Raw genomic sequence first — 19,838 nt, 5'->3', positions numbered from 1 at the left:
TGGGCTGTCTTGGTATCAGGCAGCTCCTAATGTTTCTGTGAAGCAGATTGGGCTGGGGCCGGAGTGAAGGGGAAGCAAAAGAGCCATAGCGAGGAGGGGACCACTTAGAGAACGGTGACTTTTGAAAGCAACTTGGTGAAGGGCCCTGCAAAACCTGGCTGAGACATTAACAACTGAATGCATTCAGACCACAACTGCATCAAAGCATCCCCCAAAACAGAGGCCCGGGGAAGGGGCAACTGACCTTATCTCTCAGCTCCTCAGCCCACTGCAGCTCATTTTGCACAGAGTCCAGTTTCTGGCACAGTTCCTGCCTGTCTGCTTGCGCTTCCTGCCAGTCGTGCTCCAGAATGTCTAGAAGGATCCTCTCAGAGCCTGGGACTGGACCTTCACCTGCTACCTAAGCGACAGAAACGCAGAATCACCTGCCTGGCGGGATGAGCCGAGTTAGGGATAGCATGATGGACAGAGAGAGAAACAGCAGTCAGCACTTGCAGGGTGGCTGTTTACAGTATCTCCCACTGGGGGCTTCAGAGTAGAAAACGTCATCTATATATACTTTTTTTGTTTTGATTTATAATTTCCCCCACCACAAACTGCAGGTGCCTCTTACACTACAAGCTCCACACCATTTTTTATGCCAGGATGCTGGCCTAGATGGGCCATTGGCCTGATCTGGCAGGCTCTTCTTATGTTCTCAATCCTGGTGACTCCCTATCCACCCCCTCACAGAACTACAACTCCCAAGGTTTCCTGGGGAAAAGGAATGATGGGAGGTCTGCTGGGTGGATGTGCCCTAACAGCTGGTTCACATGCTAGCTCTGTTTGCACGTAACATGCCGGTAGGGATATCCAAGATACTGAATGGAAAATATACCCTCCATCTCAAACTAAAGAACCAAACTGTGAATGACTGAAGCTGTAATGTCAAAATGTCGTAACTAAGCAATGCTTTACGGTTCATTAGGAACACGGAAAGATGGGGTCACGTCTTCCAAGATAAGAACCTTATAATTTCATGCTTTATGGGCCCTGTTCTTAAACCACTCCAAGTTTAAATTACACAGTTTTAAATGGCAATATCAACATTTTGCTGAGCATGTAATAGATTTATATAACGAACTGATTCTATCCAGATGCTGCCTCCTCACCAATCAATTTATTTTCACATCTCCAAGTTAAATTATGTCCTCTCCTGGTTAAACCTTTCTTCTTTGGGGGCTGGGGGGTTGGAAATAATCTCAAACTGAAAATGGGTTTTAATCATTTTTCTCCAGGTTTTGCAAATAGGCTGTGTATCGTGATATAAGGTCGTACAAACAGCATTTAGGGTGGAGAGATAAGAGATTTCACAAACCACAAGAGGTCTGTGGTGCAGGATACCTTTTTTAAAACAAAACAGGGGGAAAACGGTAAAATAATGTGTTCAGATACTATCTGTGGGTTAAGATTTTGTAACCCAGATATCAACAGGCAGCTTTCATCTCCTAAACAGTCACAGCTGTTGAAACCACCCATTGGTATTCTACCTACATCTCTAAGTCAACACTAGACGCCTTTCTTTTAAACAGATTTTATTTCTCTTAGCATTTTACTAGGGCTAGAGCCGTGATCTAGCAACAGGAACACTGAGCTCCATCATGAGAAGCATTGTGGTCGCCTTGGATGCAGCATCAGGAACCAGCCTTGCTGCAGGAGATTTGTCTGTTCAGCACATTTTCTCTTTCGAAACAAATTGTGGGCAGTGCAAGCTCCAGCAACACAAAGGTGAAATTAGGAGCTTTGAAAAGGGTTTATTTGGGGCAGGGGAAAACAAAGGTTTTCAAAAAGGCAAGGCACAGCAGCAATGCGAACAGGGCAGCCTTGCTGGTGTCCAACCCTTCGCTTGTTGGAGGGCCACACGTAAAATCAAACATCTAGCTAGATAGCAGAGAGAGGTAGAGGCAACAGAGATGAGGCTAAAGCACTGTGATGGGCAGGTGTGTTGAAGCAGACCTTCCAGCAGCCTGCATCCCACAAACATATACCTTCTGCACCACCTCCAGGTGTGGTTAAGACTCCAGCTCCCATCAGCCACAGCCAACATGGCCAATGGTCAGGGATGATGGGAGTTGTAGTCCAGCAACTGTTTTTGCCCATCCTGAACTATACCAACTGTCTCAGGCCCTTTTGATCTTCAGGTTGCCCTCAGGTCCTGCTGGCAGGCTTCTTGCAGGCATCTGGTTGGCCACTGTGAGAACTAGATGAACCAGCAGGGCTGCGTATTTTAATTTTCCACATTCAGACAATATGCTCTGCCTTTGAGGTACCCCCATCAGACTGGAGAAGACATTGCTGGACCAAGAAGAACTTCCTGCAAGCAGATGCTGGCTCTTACCATCCAGGAGAAGCTCAAGTTTCAGTGGTGAGACATTAGATGCAATTCAGTACAGCCCCTCCACAGGTTAGCGTAAACATTTTCAGCAAGTACCTGCAGGCTGCTCTGCAGCTCCTGAAGCGAAGCTATCAGTCTCTGGTTCTCTGCTCGCAACTCACAGATAGTGTCAGCAAGGCCACGATCCTCCACTTCTCTCTGGGGAGCTGCAGATGCCTGCTTCCTAAGTAGGGAGCATTCTTCTTCCAGGCTGCTGACCTTGCATTTCATCTGGTCTACCTGAAATATAGGAAACAAAGGCCACAGCCGCTCAATCCCCCTTTTATTTACTGATTTGATTGATTTCATTAATTGATTGATTGATTGATTGATTGGCAGGCTGCCTTTGAAGGATTAACTTCTTCACAGTGGTTCACAACACTTTGAACACATAAAACGATGTAATTACAAATTATAAAGCCGCAGTCTAAAACCCTCAAACCTATCAAGTGATAATAAAGACAAGGGGATGGACTAAGCATGAATGAATCTGAGCAAAGTGAGCTTCTCTCCCCATAACCCATCCTACGATTCTGGGGATCGGAATCAGAACTTCCAGATCAAAAGGGAAGGATGCCAAAACAACCACTTCTCTTTTTAGGACAGGCACTCAATATCTCTGATTAAGAAGAAAGAATGCCAAGAATTAGATAGAAATTGGGACTGATCAGCTATTCCTAATAGCCTTGGGCCATTCTACTGGAGTAAAAATCAGGGTCCTATAAGGATGGCATTCTCCTCGTTCCCAACCCCCAACCTTCTTTTCATGTTCAATGGCTCTGTCTTTCCCTTTTCCCAAACTGGGGGAGGAGTAGAGTCTTGCCAGATGCCTGGACAGCCTCAGATGCAAAGCAGAAGACCAGGGTTGATCTGACAAAGTAGGTTTGCAATTTTTTGCTTGATTTTATCTTTTGTAAACTGCTTTGAGGGGTTTTTTAACAAGCAAGTGGTACATAAATTTTATGACATATGTCATATTGTTTGGAAAACAGGCTTGCAAAAACGGGAGGGGGGTTGCTCCTTTGTAAATGAAATTAATATGAAAACAGAAATACTCCAACTTAGGCAGGATCAACCAAGTTATTCTCTCTCTCTCTCTCTCTCTCACGGCATGGGGCAGTCAGTGTGGCAGTTGTTGCTGAACTACAACTCCCACCATCCATGACCATTGTTCCAAGTTGGCTGGGTTGACCGTAGTTGTAGTTTGACAATTGGAGGACGACCCCATTGGCTATCTCTGCACTAGACCCACATTCCACATTGTTTTCCATAGTGCTGTGACAGAAAGTGCAGAGGTGGTGCAAGATAAACAGGAAGGAGTACAGGATACAGGTAAACAGGGAGGAGCAGTTTAGGTGAACCCAGGAATGAAGATGAAGACGATACCGCAGGGCAACAGTGAGTAAGAGCTCTGTGGCAAGAATCCCAGGAACCAGAAGACTATTATTATTCCAGATAAGAGACTAAAACAGCACTGCAGTTATTCCAGATAAGTAAAATCAGATCAGAACAGATTAGCTCATAGTGAAACTCTCCTGTCTCGGAGAGAGGAAAGAGGTATGTCAGTTGCTCAAGGTGAAAGCCAGGTGACCAAGCTGCAGCCCCATAAACTCCTTCAGGTATTTGGAATGATAAGACTCCTTGGTTTATCACCCAACCGTTTAAGCTTCCAACCACTTTCTAACCAGCATCTCCTTAGTGGCCTTACAAGGTCAATTAAAGGTCCATTCATGTTTTTATCTCACCGGGAGTACCTACAAATTTCCTGATGAGTCATCAGATGGGAAGTGATTGGGAGCACAAAAACAATCAGATGACACATCTACATACTAAGCAACAACAGGGGAAATCCTAAGCTTGCCTTGCATGCATAACAACACACAAGCACACACGAAACCTACTATGCTTAAACCACAGTACACCAAACTCTTTATCTGATTAAAACAAATGTGGAAAAGATCAACGTTCTGTCCCATGAATCACAAGAAGGGCAAATAAGGAAGTTTTCATCTCTCTCGTGAGCACACACACACACACACACACACACACACAACCATTTCACATGAACACAGGTTTTAGCAACAGCAAATAAGCATGAGGCTTTCTTTAATTGCTGCTACATACTGACATTGCAGATCTGGGTTGGTTTTGCTAGGCTCATATCCTGACTCTGCCATGAGCTCAGCAGTTCCTCTCTCCAGCCTCACCCTCCGCTTCTGTAAAATGGGGGTGACAAGTGGGACTTGCAATAAAATGTTGCAGTGCAAAAATGCTTCTTCTTCAGGGTTCAGCACTTCATTCTGTTCCCCCCATCCACCTGGTTTTCTTGATTTCCCACCAGACAGTCAGCATTTGACAACCACTGATGCAGCTCAGGCAACTAACTGCCGGTAGATTTCAGAGCTTTTTTTAATGCTGGCACCTTTTTTGGTCACCACACCCCATTCAAAAGGTACTGAATTACAGCTAGAAACATAGAATCAGGAGTGCACTTACAGCGGTTTTCCTTTGCAGCCACAGCTTGAAGTCAAGACACAGCTACAAAGGATGCCTCTTTTCAGATGCAGCTTGAATTAAAGAGGCTGCAAAGGAAGCATCTTCTTGAAAGCTACAGGTTTAAAGTTGGAACACCTGACATCATATCATGTCAGCTGATTGACAGGTGAGTAGCCCTGCCCAGCTGCCAAAGTGGCTCTTGGAAGGTGAAGGAATTCTGGGTCCAACCTGCCAATCTGATCCAGTTCCCTACCCATGGTATATCTCATAAAACCAACCTTACCCAACAGGGGAGTTTTAAGGGAATTACTGATATAATAATAATAATAATTAATTAATAATAAATTTATTATTTATACCATGCCCATCTGGCTGGGTTTCCCCAGCCACTCTGGACGGCTTCCAACAAAAGATTAAAAATACATTAAAACATCAGTCATTAATAACTTCCCTGAACAAGGCTGCCTTCAGATGTCTCCTAAACGTCAGACAGTTGTTTATTTCTTTGACATCTGATGGGAGGGCATTCCACAGGGTGGGCGCCACTACCGAGAAGGCCCTCTTCCTGCTTCCCAATAATAATAATTTATTATTTTACATGAAGCATTTTGAATACTGTGAGCCACTATAAAAAATGTCAAATATCGTAATTTTAATTGCTGTTGGCATCCTATCCTGAACCTTTAGGGACAGAGTGGGAAATGTGGAAATAATAAAAATAATCTACAAGAAGAATGACATGTTATATACATGTTCCATTGTGAATAAGTGCAGGCAGACATACACAAACGTACCCTAGAAGCAGGCCCTCACTTTCTGGTACTTGCATCCTACATGAAAAGATGCTCTGCTGTAAACACAAACGAAGCCCCTTTTCAGTTCACTAAAGAGAAGATTAAGAAGTGCCTTAGCCATGGTCTGCGTATTAATGCCTTCCTGGAGCAAATGTGAAAGTAACTACAGGGCTCAGATCTAACCAACGAAGGCGAGGACTGCCGTCATCAATCATTTTTACGGCGTCATCAATATGCATAGGGCTTTACGGAGCAAAATAGCAGACAGTTGCTTACTCCACAGTGGCCGTGCCGTACAGGGGGACAAGTGGGAGAGATAATAAAAGGAAGGGGAGGACAAGAGGGGAGGGATACAAACACAAGAGAAACCACAAGACAGAAAGCAAACAGGGTGTATACATATGCCTAAATTAACTGAAGGGGAAGTGGGGGGAGAGAGAGCTTTGAGAGGAGCCCAAGAGAATACAAAACTCCCAAGGAGGGACTTGAAAGGTGAGAAAAAGCTGGCTGGGAATATTTGGAACATCAGGAAATGCTATACCTGGTAAGACATATGCCTTGCATGCAGAAGGAAGCAGGTTCAATCCCAGGTGTCTCCAGTTCAAAGGATCAGGTGAGGTGATAGACCAGGCATAGGCAAATTTGGCCCTCCAGATGTTTTGAGACTACAACTCCCATGATCCCTAGCTAACAGGACCAGTGGTCAGGGATGATGGGAACTGTAGTCCCAAAACATCTGGAGGGCTGAGTTTGCCTATGCCTGTGATAGACCCTTGGCCTGGAGAGCTGCTGCCAGCCAGATCAGACACAATGGGTTGTTTCCAACTCAGTTATACTCAAGGTAAACCCATAGAAATCAGTGAGTTAGTCCTGTTTAGCAACGTCAATGGGTCTACTCTGAGTAGGGCAAGCAGGGGCTACATCCCAAAAATGTCCAAGACTGACAAATAATCTGACTGGGTATCAGACAGCTCCCTACCCCAGTAAACATCAGCTTAAGAATTATCATGTTATGAGACTTGCTGGAGAACGCAGCTACTTCTCTATAATTCAGAACCTTTTATTTGTACCTGGGGCTTTTCCTAAAGTATATGCACGCTCTGGCCTTCATGCAAAAACAGCAGCCTGGATATTCTCTTATGACACCAGTCCTCCAAAACTGACTGCATGACGAAAGTTCACACACCCATAACATAGCGTCATTTGGAAAATATAAGGCGTTCCCTTTCTGGGTACAGTGGTACCTTGGGTTAAGAACTTAATTCGTTCTGGAGGTCCGTTCTTAACCTGAAACTGTTCTTAACCTGAAGTACCACTTTAGCTAATGGGGCCTCCCACTGCCACCACACCATGATTTCTGTTCTCATCCTGAAGCAAAGTTCTTAACCCGAGGTACTATTTCTGGGTTAGCAGAGTCTGTAACCTGAAGTATCTGTAACCTGAAGCGTCTGTAACCCGAGGTACCACTGTATATACACTCCTGTGTTTCTGAGAATCCACTGGTGGTGCCATTCATTCCAAATCACTGCATTCCTTTGCCTAATTTCCTTGAGCACTACTCTGGGGAAACGTTTTTAAACCTTCAAATATGAGACAACAGTCAAGCAACTCGCTGGCCAGCCTTCAGACACCTTTCCCCTATTTCCCTATAAAGGAGTGGCTGGCAGGCCCGGGCCAATGAACCCAAAGCACCTACATCCAGGCAGGCAGTGAATCATTAACACAGTGATTCCTGGCACCTTGGTTTATCTTGGGTGTGCACACCCGTTTCCATTGCCCTGTTAACACCTGCATGCATTCACCAATAGTCCCCACCTCCCTCTTTCCCCCTGCTCTCCATACCCCCAGCTGCAGGTCCCGGCTTCGGAGAACAGCAGCGTTCTTCTCCTCACACAGGTGGGTGTAGCGCATGGCCAGCATGTAGTTGTCGTCCTTCAGCTTCAGCAGCTCCATGCTGTGGGAGTCCCACTCCTCCTGGAACCTCTGGTAACGTTCCTGCACCTTCTGCAGCTTCTGGAGCTGCTGCTTCAGCTGGGCGCCCTCCTCCTCCAAGGCCCGGTTCTTCGCCTGGAGCCCGTGTTCCTTTTCCAACTGCCCTCTCCGCTGAGCCCTCATCTTCTTGACCTCCATTATCAGGAACTGAGTCAGGCCTTCATGGCCCTCCTCGTCTGGAAAGCAAGAGGATGCTCAGCAAATTGGGCACATGGGGGTTACAGCCAACCAAGTTTCCACTCACACTAGACCCACTGAAATTAATGGGCCTATGTTAGTTAGTGGGACACGGGTGGCACTGTGGGTTAAACCACAGAGCCTAGGACTTGCTGATCAGAAGGTTGGCGGTTCGAATCCCCGCGATGGGGTGAGCTCCCATTGCTTAGTCCCAGCTCCTGCCAACCTAGCAGTTCGAAAGCACGTCAAAGTGCAAGTAGATAAATAGGCACCGCTCCGGCGGGAAGGTAAACGGCATTTCCGTGCGCTGCTCTGGTTCTCCAGAAGCAGCTTAGTCATGCTGGCCACATGACCCGGAAGCTGTGCGCCGGCTCCCTCGGCCAATAAAGCGAGAGGAGTGCCGCAACCCCAGAGTTGGTCACGACTGGACCTAATGGTCAGGGGTCCCTTTACCTTTACTTATGTTAGTTAGTGGGTCTACTCTAGGACTCGTTTTGCAGATAACCCATGGACTCTCAAGGGCCATAGCTCAGTAGCAGAGTGCCTGTCTTGACTGCAAAAAAATTCCCAGAGTCAATGTTCAGCATATGCAGGTAGCACTGGAATAAGCCTCCTGCCCAAAAATCAGTTGGTGTGTAGATCAAGAGTGGCCAACCTGATGGTCTCCAGAGGTTGTGAACCACAACTCCCATCAATGCCAGCCAGCACGTCCAAAGGTTATGGGAGCTGTAGTTAACATCTGGGAGTTGTAGCTAACATCTGACTGGTAGTCATGTTGGCTACCAATCACGTAGACCAGGGGTTCTCAAATTGTGGTCCGTAAGCTTCATACAGGTGGCCCATGGTGTGTCTGTGAAGAACAGGGGGAGCAGCAGATGTGAACAGCAGGCACAGTGCATTTAATATCCATACGGATTTTTATTTTATGTTGTATTTATGGAATTCACCCTGTAATACAATACAACATATGAAATAAAATCAGCAATAACAATGCAATTAAAAATCATGCCACATCTGTCACAGCACACCACAACTGCTGCAACAGACAGGAGAATCATTAAGTGGTCCACCAAGATCCTCAGCAATTTGCAAGCAGACCACAGGGTGGAGGGAAGTTTAGGAATAATAATTAATAATAATTTATTATTTATACCCCACGCACCTGGCTGGGTTTCCACATCCACTCTGGGCAGCTCCCAACAGAATATTAAAAGCACAATAAAACATTAGACATTAAAAACTTCCCTAAACAGGGCTGCCTTCAGATGTCTTCTAAATGTCAGACAGTTTTTTATTTCCTTGACATCTGATGGGACGGCGTTCCACAGGGCAGACGCCACTACCGAGAAGGCCCTCTGTCTGGTTCCCTGCAACCTCACTTCTTGCAGGGAGCGAACGGCCAGAAGGCCCTTGCAGCTGGACCTCAGTGTCCCGGCTGAACAATTGGGGTGGAGACGCTCCTTCAGTTATACTGGACCGAGGCCGTTTAAGGCTTTAAAGGTCAGCACCAACACTTTGAATTGTGTACTAGGCCAAATGGAGCAATGGTCCAGCTCAGTGTTTCTAACCAAGGGCAGTCAAATCACACATTCACAGGACGAACATGTTCACCACACATTGGCTGGCATTTGCAGCAGCAGACAGTGCCGCATGTGGAGATGTTTCTTTATAAACATACACTGGGCATGTGCCAGGAAGATGCAGTCCAACTGAAGCATCCCACTGCGTGTACACAAACACACATCTCTGCTTCACACTTTGCAGCAGTCACAGAGTGGGAGTTGGGGTGCTGCTCCTGCCCTGCCTTCCCAGATGTGGCACCACTGCTGCTTGTCAAGAATGAGATGGGGCAGGGAGAGGTGGCATCGAAGGCAGCGGAAGCACCAGGTTGGCCACCACATGCCCATTCACCCTGCATGTGATTGCCAAGCACTGACCCGACCCTGACCTGCTTAACTTAAGCAAGCTGTCGGCCTCCTGTGCCAAGGGACCTATAAGGAGGAGACTTCCACAACTTCTTACCCAGGATCATCGAGCAACGCTGAACTGGCTGCTTCCCCGTCAGCTGGGTGAAATGCTCAGGGTAATAGAACTCCAGGGATTCTAGGAACGCTTCGTAGCCTCTTTTCCCTCGGTTTCGCAAGATATCCATGAGGAGTCCTGCGGAGGAAGACAATAAATAATAATAATAATAGAACAAATGAGTGCCACACGATCAGCAGCGAGCTGAACCAAAAACCAAGCAGCTTCAAGTATCCAAAGATACTACCCCAAGCTTCTCCCGCTGTCCCAAAACCATGCAGAAGCTGCTGGATCCGGAAGGCTTGAGCCCAATTTCATTTCAGTCTCCGTCTCCCTGCGTGAATCTTAAGCCCCATTTTGTAAAATGGGAACAAGAGCATAAATCATAGTGATTGTTGTGTGGGTGAGGCAGAGTGAGGGGAAGAAGGAAAGGGAGAGAGAGAAGCTCTTTTCATATTAAAATGCAATGTGAAGCCATGATAAATAAAAGCAATAAGCCAGGACCGTAGAGACATGTGTCTGGGATCCATTCCTGGATTAGGGCTTTGGGCCAGGACTGCTTTATACAAAGCAAGCCTTCACCCCCAGCGCTGTACTTTCCATGTGAGTTCTTCACTTCCTCTCACCTGTCCGGTTGCTCTTGCATGGAAACTGATGGGGACTCAGCACCATCTCTTCATCCTGCTCATCAATCACACGGCACTGGCGGAGGTATGGAGTCAGTTTGGCTGGGTTCAGAGAGCGGGTCAGCTTGTGCCGGACACTCTCAATCTTTTCCCACAATGCATCTTCTTCCTCTCCTGCCTCCGAGAGGCTTTCGTTTACTATCTCCTTAGGCCCTAGGGGTTCACAGACTGGGTCATTAAATTTGAACTCGTTTCGTCAAACATATGTTGGAAATGTAAAGAAAAAGAGGGGACTTTTTACCATATGTGGAGGGAATGTAGAGAAGTTAAAAAATTTTGGGAAATGATATACAATGAATTGAAAAAAATGTTTAAAATGACATTTGTAAAAAAAACCAGAAGCATTTTTGTTAGGGATTGTAGGACAAGACCTGCCAAGAAAAACAAAGAACTTATTTATGTATGCTACAACAGCGGCAAGAGTCTTGATAGCACAATAATTAATAAAATAATAAAAAATATTTTTTTTAAAAAAAAAGATAGCACAAGGATGGAAGAATGAGGAAATCTCAACGAAAGAACAGTGGCGAGAAAAATTGATGAGCTATGAAGAACTGACTAAATTGACATATAAACTGCGGGACAAGGAAAACTGCGACTTTAAGGAAGAATGGGAACTTTTTACAAATTATCTAAAAAGACAACAAAATGAACTGGACTCCTTGGCATGTTTTGAATAAACATACACAAATTTATTGGTTGATAACATGATAGATAGACAACGCAAGGATATGTATAATTTTATAACATGCAGAGAGAGGAGCTGAGGGAAGTCCCTGGTGGGGGGCAGGAGGGATGGAAGGGGGGTGGGGAAAAAGGGGGGGGAAATAATCTGTGTGATTATATGGTTTGATAATTTGTTATGTTGAAATTGCTTAATAAAAATATTTTTTAAAAAAATGAACTCGTTTCCCCTTGATGAGCTTTCAGCCAGTCTTCCATACTCACAATCAGGATGGCTATTTCCCACCTTTTCAGAGCGCACTCCTGGGTGAATGGAGAATGCCAGCCTTAGAACAACATGGAAGCACATGTCTGTTTGTTGTTCTCCTTTCATTTACAGGGAGCGCAGTGATGTGCTCCTATGTATGCAATATAGAAAGATCATGGGCTACACTGCATGGATAATGAAGGAATTGGCATTGGACTTGACACCAGTTCTTGGGGTGCTTCCAGGCAGCCAATTTACCAAGCATTCATTGTGACTTGCTAGCACAGAGGTTAAATGACGCTGCATCAAAGCAAATAATATTCCATGTTTTCCAGAGCATTCACTCATCACCTTCCTTACTGGGGAAAAAAAAAGTCTGACCTTTTGGGGAAGCAGGTTTGTTGTACAAGTCCTCTTGGCCAACCGCAACCACACAACCTGAATTTGCTGGTATGTGGACTGAATCTCACCTGGAAATTGTGACAGCCTGCAAGCACCCTTTGACTGCAAACCCAAAGGACGAAACAACAAAGCTGTTGCTGCTGCTGCTGTAGTGACCGGATGCTCCTCCAGACAAACCAGTTTATTCAGCATTCATCCCAACTTGCTTGCTGTTTATTGAGCATGAGGTCCGAAATGTTTGTGGGGTGGTTATACCACAGTGAGTATTCATCCTGACTTCCTTGGAATCATTTAACTCACACTTCTTAGTGTTTTTTCTCATCAGTTCCCTAATTGCAAGACATCTGAGTTTTTTATTTGTTTTTAAGTAGATTTGTTGCACCACTTTAATTACAAAAACCTAAATTTCCAGCATCTGACTGATTTCCTCCTACACACTATTGATGGTCTGGAAGTCGCCCAGAAGCAACAGAGATAATCTCCCTGCCAAAAGGCCTTTACAATGTCTCCTCTTAAAAAGCCACATTTGGAAAGAAAAAGTTTGGTTTGGCTTGGAAATGGGGGGCTGGATTGACCCTCCTATGCTGAAATGTCTGGACTTTTCAAATGTGGCAATGGGCCGTGAGATGTTTGGGATTGTGGGGGCTCCTAATCTTGGAGGGTTTTTGAAACATGCTGTTAAATACCAAATGGAATTTAGTGTTGAATATGGAAAAGGGGCTGATCTGTCGAGAAGGGTTAAAAATATTGCCAAGCTGGAGCTACCACGAGCAGGAGACAAGGGAAAATACAGCTACAAATATGAAGAAGAGCTGCGGAAGGGACATGGAAGAGACTTGAGGGCCTCGGATATAAGGTTGCCAGGTTAATGAGCTAGATCGACGTGATAATAAGGACTGACAAAACCCGGAACCAGGAGGAAGGGACGTTGGATGAAGATTGGATTTGTTTGTGTTTTTTTTCCTCTACCATTAGAACTGTTTTATAAAATTGATGAACATTAGGAAAATGTTGGAATGAAATTACTTGGCTTTAGCAAAAATGTTTAAAGAATTATGAAAGAATGTTATGGTTATGAGAAGCTGGTAAGGACAAGATTTAAGTTTTAAGCTTTAAGATTTATCTTATTATAGAAAGATAAGATTAAAACAGATTAGGGTAATGTAATGACAGAATATTATGAAATATGGAAAGGATTTGCTGGGATAATTAACAACTAGGATACAAAGAAAGGGAGGAGGAGGAGGTCTAAGAAAGAAGGTAATGACAGTTGAGGATTTGGAAATAATGAATTTGTTTTTTTAATGTTTTTAATTGTTTGTGATGTATTGTTGTATTTTTTTCTATTTTTTTCTTTCCTTTTTGGTTTGAATTTGCATTTGTTTTTGATTTTTTATTTTGTAACATTTTGAAAATTCTAATAAATATCATTTAAAAAAAAATACAATGTCTCCTCTTTAGCATCTTTCAAGTACCTTCTCAAAGCCCACAAAGAAGGCAACCATCTCCAACCTGGTGCCATAGAGCTAAAAACTCCCATTGTGTTATGTGTCCAAAACATCTGGAGGGATCAGGCTGAGGGAAGGCTGGGTTAACCCTTTTGTTCTCATTTCCACCTGAGAACTAAATAGAAAGAACTGCATTTGCTCCCTTTCCTCTTTGTTACTATTGCCTACGGTGGCCATCTGCCCTAATTTCCAAAAGACAATCCTCTATCTGAAGGGCAATCAGAGGACAAATCCAGTGGGAAAACAATGAATTATAAGGGAGAGCAGGGCCTTGAAATTGCCCATCAGCAACAGGGAGCACCTGAGTGGCAGACCAAGCAGGAACACAGGACACCTGGCCACAATCTTCCTCACTATGGCAAGATGTATAGCTCAGTCGGTAGAGCATGAGACTTTTAATCCCAGGATTGTGGGTTTGAGCCCCCTGTTTGGCAAAAGATCCCTGCATTTTGGGGGACTGGACTAGATAACCCCCATGGTCCCTTCCAACTCAACATGACTCCGTGAAATTATAGTAAATGATCACTAAATTTGTATCTAAATAAATCAGGGGTATAAATAAATCAAACTTTTTTTAAAGAGGGGCAGATTTGATGAAGTGAACATGCATGTTGAGCTTTTTTGGGGAATTTTACCCCAGGAAATAAACTGCCATAGGGTACGGGTTAAACCAACCAGCGGGCTGGATTAGACCCCCAAAACAGACTTTGGACATGCCTGATATAAAAAGATTAGCATATCCTTGTTTATCCTCTTCAGGTGCTGATGCATTTCATATTTTTTTCCTTTTTTGCCATGCATTAACATTTAATGACTAAAAGGACACCCTGCTCTTCCTCCTCTGCACCCTTACAGAAATTTAACTTTTTCAAAGCAGGTGTCTCAACTTTAGTCTATAAACCACCATATGTATTGATAATGCTACGTAACAGATAAAAACATGCTGAGACCATAAGGAGAGCCCTGCTGGATCAGGGCCAATGGCCCACCTGGTCCAGCATCCTGCTTTCACAGAGGCCACACCCTGATGCTTATGGGATGTCAGACCTGATTGCATGAACACTCTCCTCCCCTGGTGTGGCTCCAAGCAGCTGGCATTCACAAAAGTGGACCTTGTGCAGAAGAAGCAGGAGCCTTGCCTTCTCTGGCAGCTGCCCACCTTAAGGCAAACCAGAGTGGTGCACTGTTGCCATCAACTGGCAAGCCAAACCAGCAGGAATGTGAGAGCATTTAAAGGCCCCCCAAAAGGAACCAAGTTGATAAATCTGATCGCTTGACGACAAGTAGACATCCCCAACTGTTTGGTAATACGGACACACACAAAACACTTTCCCACAAAGCGTTGCCTCCACTCCCTCCCTCCAAAGCTCAAAAATGGCAATCTTTACATGGGCAAAGTCAGCACTCTCCAGGGAACAAAACTGCCATCACACCATCAAACAGGAGCAAATCCCCAACCTCAGGGCCTCCAAAGCAGCCCAGTATCAACATTGCTCATAACAGCAGGCCTGAACCTGACCTGCAGCTCCCTGGAGCTCCATTTCCCCCTGCCTTTTCTAAGAAATTGAAGATTAGAACAAATACGTAATGCAGAGCCCCAGAGTCCAATGTTTGCTTTCCCACGGAAACCTCTTTCAGCAAAGACCAGTGTTGTCTGCAGGAACAAGAAACCAAGCCTTTAGTGTTATCAGTCCAATTCTGAGGAATGCTCTGCCCAGAGAGATCCAGCAGCCGCCTTCTGTTTCAATCTTTAAATGCCTCCTGAAAGCTTTTCAATGCCACTGGGCTTATGCAGATGATCAGGAAAGCACCTTCCCATAACTGGAAATTGATGGTCTCCAATTACAATTTTTAATGTGGTTCTTTATTATATATAGATATTGCTGTAAAGGTCTTTGATATTTTTATGCTATAGAGGTACAGTGGTACCTCGGTTTAAAAACAGCCCTGTTTACGAACGATTCAGTTTACAAACATCGCAAAATTGGAAGTAGTGTCCTGGTTTGCAAACTTTACCTCAGTCTAAGTACAGAATCCGAACGGTGGAAGGGCGCCAGCGGTGGGAGGCCTCATTAGGGAAAGTGCACCTTGGTTTAAGAATGGTTTCCATTTAAGAACGGACTTCCGGAACAGATTAAGTTCGTAAACCGAGGTACCCCTCTCACATCCCATGATCAGAGCCAATTGGACAGGCATCTGAATCATACTTCAACACTGATGATGGGACAGCATCTTCTGTAGCACCAGAGGGCAGCAGGATAGCTTAGGGGTGGCAAGCAAAGAATGTGAAACATACAGCGCTGTCCACAGGAGAAGCAGACTGGGTGGTTTCCACTGCTGACTGGGGACACATCCCAAGTTTCGCTGACTAAGGCAGCAGGAAAGCCAGAGCTCAGAGAGGATGGACTATATAGCTTTTTTGTACAGCATCTGCTTTGCATGCAGAAAGCCTCAGGTTCAATCTCTGGTGTCTCCAGTTTGTGCTGGGAATGTTCGCTGTCTGAAATCCCAGACAGCAGCATGTAGTCAGTGTGTAAATAACACTGTGCCAGGTGACTCAACTCAATATAAAGGCAACTTCCTATGCTCCTCGCTCTGCCTAACGGCAGGGCTGGCCTTGCAGACAATATTACTGAATACAGTGGTACCTCTGGATGCGAACGGGATCCGTTCCGGAGGCCCATTCACAACATGAAAAGCCCGCAACCTGAAGCACCATATTTGTGCAGGGGCGCAGCGGGATTTAGTGCTTGTGCGCATGCGCAAGCGTCGAAACCTGGAAGTAACCCTTTCTGGTACTTCCAGGTCACCACGGGATGCAACCTGAAAAAACGTAACATGAAGCAAACGTAACATGAGGTGTGACTGTATGTAGACAAAACAGGGATAATGGATTGGGGGGGGGGGGCGGTGTGAACAGCGACTGGTGGGGAGAATTCTAGACGTACACAAGGCAGAAGCATTGAGTATTTCACCACAAACAATTCAAGGTACTGTATTGTCAACACTGCAATCTTTTAAGCTCCAGATGAGGCACTGTAGAAAACAGGATGCTGGACCCGAAAGGTTCTTGGTCTGATTCAGGAGGGTCTTGCTGTGGAACAATGTTCTGAGTAATACAACTTTATACATCCATTCATTAAGGTCAGCATTCACTCCTTTGTTCTAACATCTCAATAAGCCCATTGGCGGTTGATAAAGATAAGCTAAAGAGATGGAACTGACTGATCCTAGACACTCATTCTGTGGTATTAATAGATGCACAATAGGCTGGCAGCTATTGAGCACCAAAGCTTCCCTTTGAAGCTAAAGAAAGCTGACAAACTACAGTTTGCCTGTGACAGTAAAAGGGGGGAATCCCATCCCTCCTTGAACTAAATGCGAATAAGTGTAGCTCTGTTTCTCCCCATCCTGGCTGATTAAGCAGGGCAGGGCCATTCCAAGAATGAGTCATCAATCTCAGACACACAAATGACCTGCTGAGTCATCAGTCGCAGGTCTTGCCTCTTCCCCCCCCCAGGGCAGGTATTTCCTACAGTGGCTTCTCTGCCATAAATCCCAAGTGACTTATGGGGTTATATATTTAAGAGAGGAAGGGAGAGGAAGGATGTCTCTCTGAGCCACACATACACAACTTCCATATAGAACAACTTCAATCTCAAAATAAGCCAATCAACTCTGCAGCTTGTTGCACCTCCACTGACCCTACTGGCTTACCTGTCATGCTGAAGAATCACAGGTAGCACCAGCCCAGGATAAAAACTTCAACTTTGGCGGCCACTTCTGATTTCTCCCTTTTAGTTATGATATGCATCCGTGGGCCATCTCACTTTCCGCGAAGGGTGGATTATCCTAAGTGCAGCTGGCAAGAGAACAACAAAAGCCTGTGTTATTTTCTACAGCAAGGTCCTTCCCTTCTGTTTCATTAACTAATTCTTAATGACATGAAGAATGGTTCTTTTCATCTCCACACATGCAGGCTCCTCCCCCTCCCTTTTTCTCTTGCTCCTTCCTCACGCATCTCTCTCCCTGGGATTCCTGTGTGTCCAAAGTACACACAGTAGAATCGCTGCCGCCCCACCACAAATCTCTGAGTCGATCAAAGGGAGGGGGGAAACTGTTTTGAAAGTGGCACAGTGATTTTCACTTTTCACCACCTCCTTAAATAATGCCACTGCTCAAATATTCAGTATGGCCAGATGCAGCTCAACGTGAGCTCTTGGAGGGATCTGACGTGGCAAAAGCAGTTTACAGGATTCAAGAGATCTTAATTTAAGCCAGGGGTCTATAGGACTTGCTGCACAATTTAGGGCTCTGCACACACACACACCTCTTATTTTGCATCCAGTGCTCTCCCATGGCTGGTTTTGAAAAGCAGTGTACGCACAACATTAGCCACAATCCATATCTATTCTGTCTGTATCGTGTCATTTCTTATGACATACGGCATTTTGATGCCTTTCATTCCAATCTGGCTTTGAACCAAACTGAGAAAAAAAGAACAACCTAGCTGCATTTTAAGCTGGTAATGTGTGTGCAGCCCAGATTCAACACTGGGAGAATTTAAAATGAGCATCCATCTGACCATGTGCAGACATGCTCCTCCTTCACAAAAATCAATTCCAGGTGGCTTCCCACGCATATACTACTAGCAGGGATATTGAAGAAGGTGCAAAGAGTTCAAGCTTTCAGGGCAAGGGAGTGCCATTCCAAGCAATCTTGGGCCTCACTACAGAAATTAAATACCACTCACATCACTGTAGATCTAGAACTACACGCACAATTACTTAAATAACACTATCTCTATGCAGGGGTGTTAGCAAAAATAAATACAAAAGACGTTTCTCTGTTCCCACGAGTTTGCAATCTAGAAACAGGCAGAAGGGGGGGCGGCAACGGAGAGAAACAAGAGGCAGGGTTGAAAAGGAAGGAAAGAAACGCGAATATTTGCGATTTACATACTTACATGTAGGATACTTTGCAGTAGGACTTGGGACCATCAGCCACACACACTCACAATAAGGGTCTCAGGAAACGTTCCTGGGAATCACACACAAAGTGTACCTGCAGGCCCGGCCCCGCCCACTCATTCACCGGCTTCCTCTGTGCACCATGAGGACTATCACCTTGAGCCTCTGAGCTGAGCGGCTCATTAATTCCACAAGGAATTGGGCATCCCAAGGAGCAAACTCCCGATCCGGAAGGAGCAGCCGGGGGAGTTGGTCCACTTTCCCCGCTCCGCGCGCGCCCTTTGCCTCCCTCGTCGCCTTCTTCCGTCTTAGCCCCGCACCCGGCCCGCCTCTCGCCCCTGCATACTCTCGCCTACTCATCCCTTGCACACACACGCACACCTGGCGGGAGCAGTCACCAGTCACCAGCCTGGTCCCGGGCCGGAAAGGGGGCCGGGCTATAGGCAGGCAAGGGCAGATTTGCACACTGGCGTTTGAATGGAGGAATTCGCCCTCTGAGCCAAAACAAGTCCCAGCAGCCCCTCCGCCGGCTCAGGAATGCGCGCCGTGTGGATGCCATTCCCCGGGGAGAGACAGGCGCTCGCCCGGGGGGCGGGGAGGACGGCGGCGAAAGGGAGCGAGGGACCCCGAAGCCAAGAGGGTCCGAAGGGATCGGTCCACAAGATCCCTTAGGAAACACATGCGCTTCCTCCCAGCTCGGCCGGTGGGGCGAATGGGCATTTAGCCATCACGTAACAATGCCTAAATGTTTCACATCTTGTATTATCCTGAACAACACTGTAGAGGAGTTCCGTGTTGTTGTTATTCCTTTCTGTGGATTTTTTTTTTTTTTTGAGGGGGGAGGAGGGTGGTCTGCCGAAAAACACCCTGGAGCGACCTCTTGGCACCGGCAGCGTTCAAGCAAGGGGATTTGTCGCTCAACAGGCCCATTGGATTATAGGAGCAGGTTGCATTTGGTCGTGGTTTTTTGTTTTTTTATCCTTCCCATCAGCCCAAAAATGTTTTCAGAGCAGCCCACGGATCTCCCGGGAAGCTTACAGTCTTAAAAGACGCCACGCGAAAGGCAAATAGGTTGGAAGGGAGGAGGAAATAAGCGAAGCCAAGTGCACGGTCTTAGTTACAAGTTCTGTTAGTATTTGTTTATATCTATAATAACAAAGTTTGCCAAAACAGAAAGAAAACCAAAACCAAGGAAAAATATAAAAATAGGGGTGAGAGAAAAGCAGAAAAAAACCATCCGTTCACATTAAAAAGGCAGTCATCAATATGTCCATCTTTATGAAAACATATTAAGCGGTATGTGCTATGCAAATATCCACGCAAAGTTGGCAGTTATAATAAATGTGTTCAAATGTGCACATCTAATACACAGTTAAAGTATATGACTACCCCCCCGGGGGGGGGGAAGAATCCTGGAAACTTTAGTTTTTCACTCATGGAGATACAG

General features: G+C 45.5%; 1 protein-coding gene across 4 annotated transcripts in view; it reads right to left on the bottom strand.

Annotated features, from left to right (window-relative positions):
* CARD10 (caspase recruitment domain family member 10) overlaps positions 1–18,925 on the bottom strand; it is a 42,842-nt gene extending 23,917 nt beyond the window's left edge. The window contains exons 1-7 of one of the 4 annotated variants that reach the window (XM_083573922.1): positions 18,388–18,925; positions 17,139–17,283; positions 10,521–10,733; positions 9,895–10,032; positions 7,546–7,871; positions 2,536–2,653; positions 245–396 (exon numbers count right to left, since the gene is read on the bottom strand). In XM_083573922.1, coding sequence (XP_083430048.1) covers positions 245–396; positions 2,536–2,653; positions 7,546–7,871; positions 9,895–10,032; positions 10,521–10,733; positions 17,139–17,145 — 954 coding nt within the window. In that variant the 5' untranslated portion in view covers positions 17,146–17,283; positions 18,388–18,925. Of the gene's footprint in view, positions 1–244; positions 401–2,470; positions 2,654–7,545; positions 7,872–9,894; positions 10,033–10,520; positions 10,734–17,138; positions 17,284–18,387 lie in introns of all 4 variants that reach the window. The other 3 variants (XM_083573919.1, XM_083573921.1, XM_083573920.1) reach the window with 3 other exon arrangements.
* Between the last annotated feature and the right edge of the window lie 913 nt (positions 18,926–19,838).

Source organism: Podarcis filfolensis (genome assembly GCF_964270895.1).
Source record: "Podarcis filfolensis genome assembly, chromosome: 10".
NCBI classification, from domain to species: Eukaryota; Metazoa; Chordata; class Lepidosauria; order Squamata; family Lacertidae; genus Podarcis; species Podarcis filfolensis.
The sequence above is the reverse complement of the archived record's forward strand: the minus strand, read 5'-3'. Positions and strand labels throughout refer to the sequence as shown.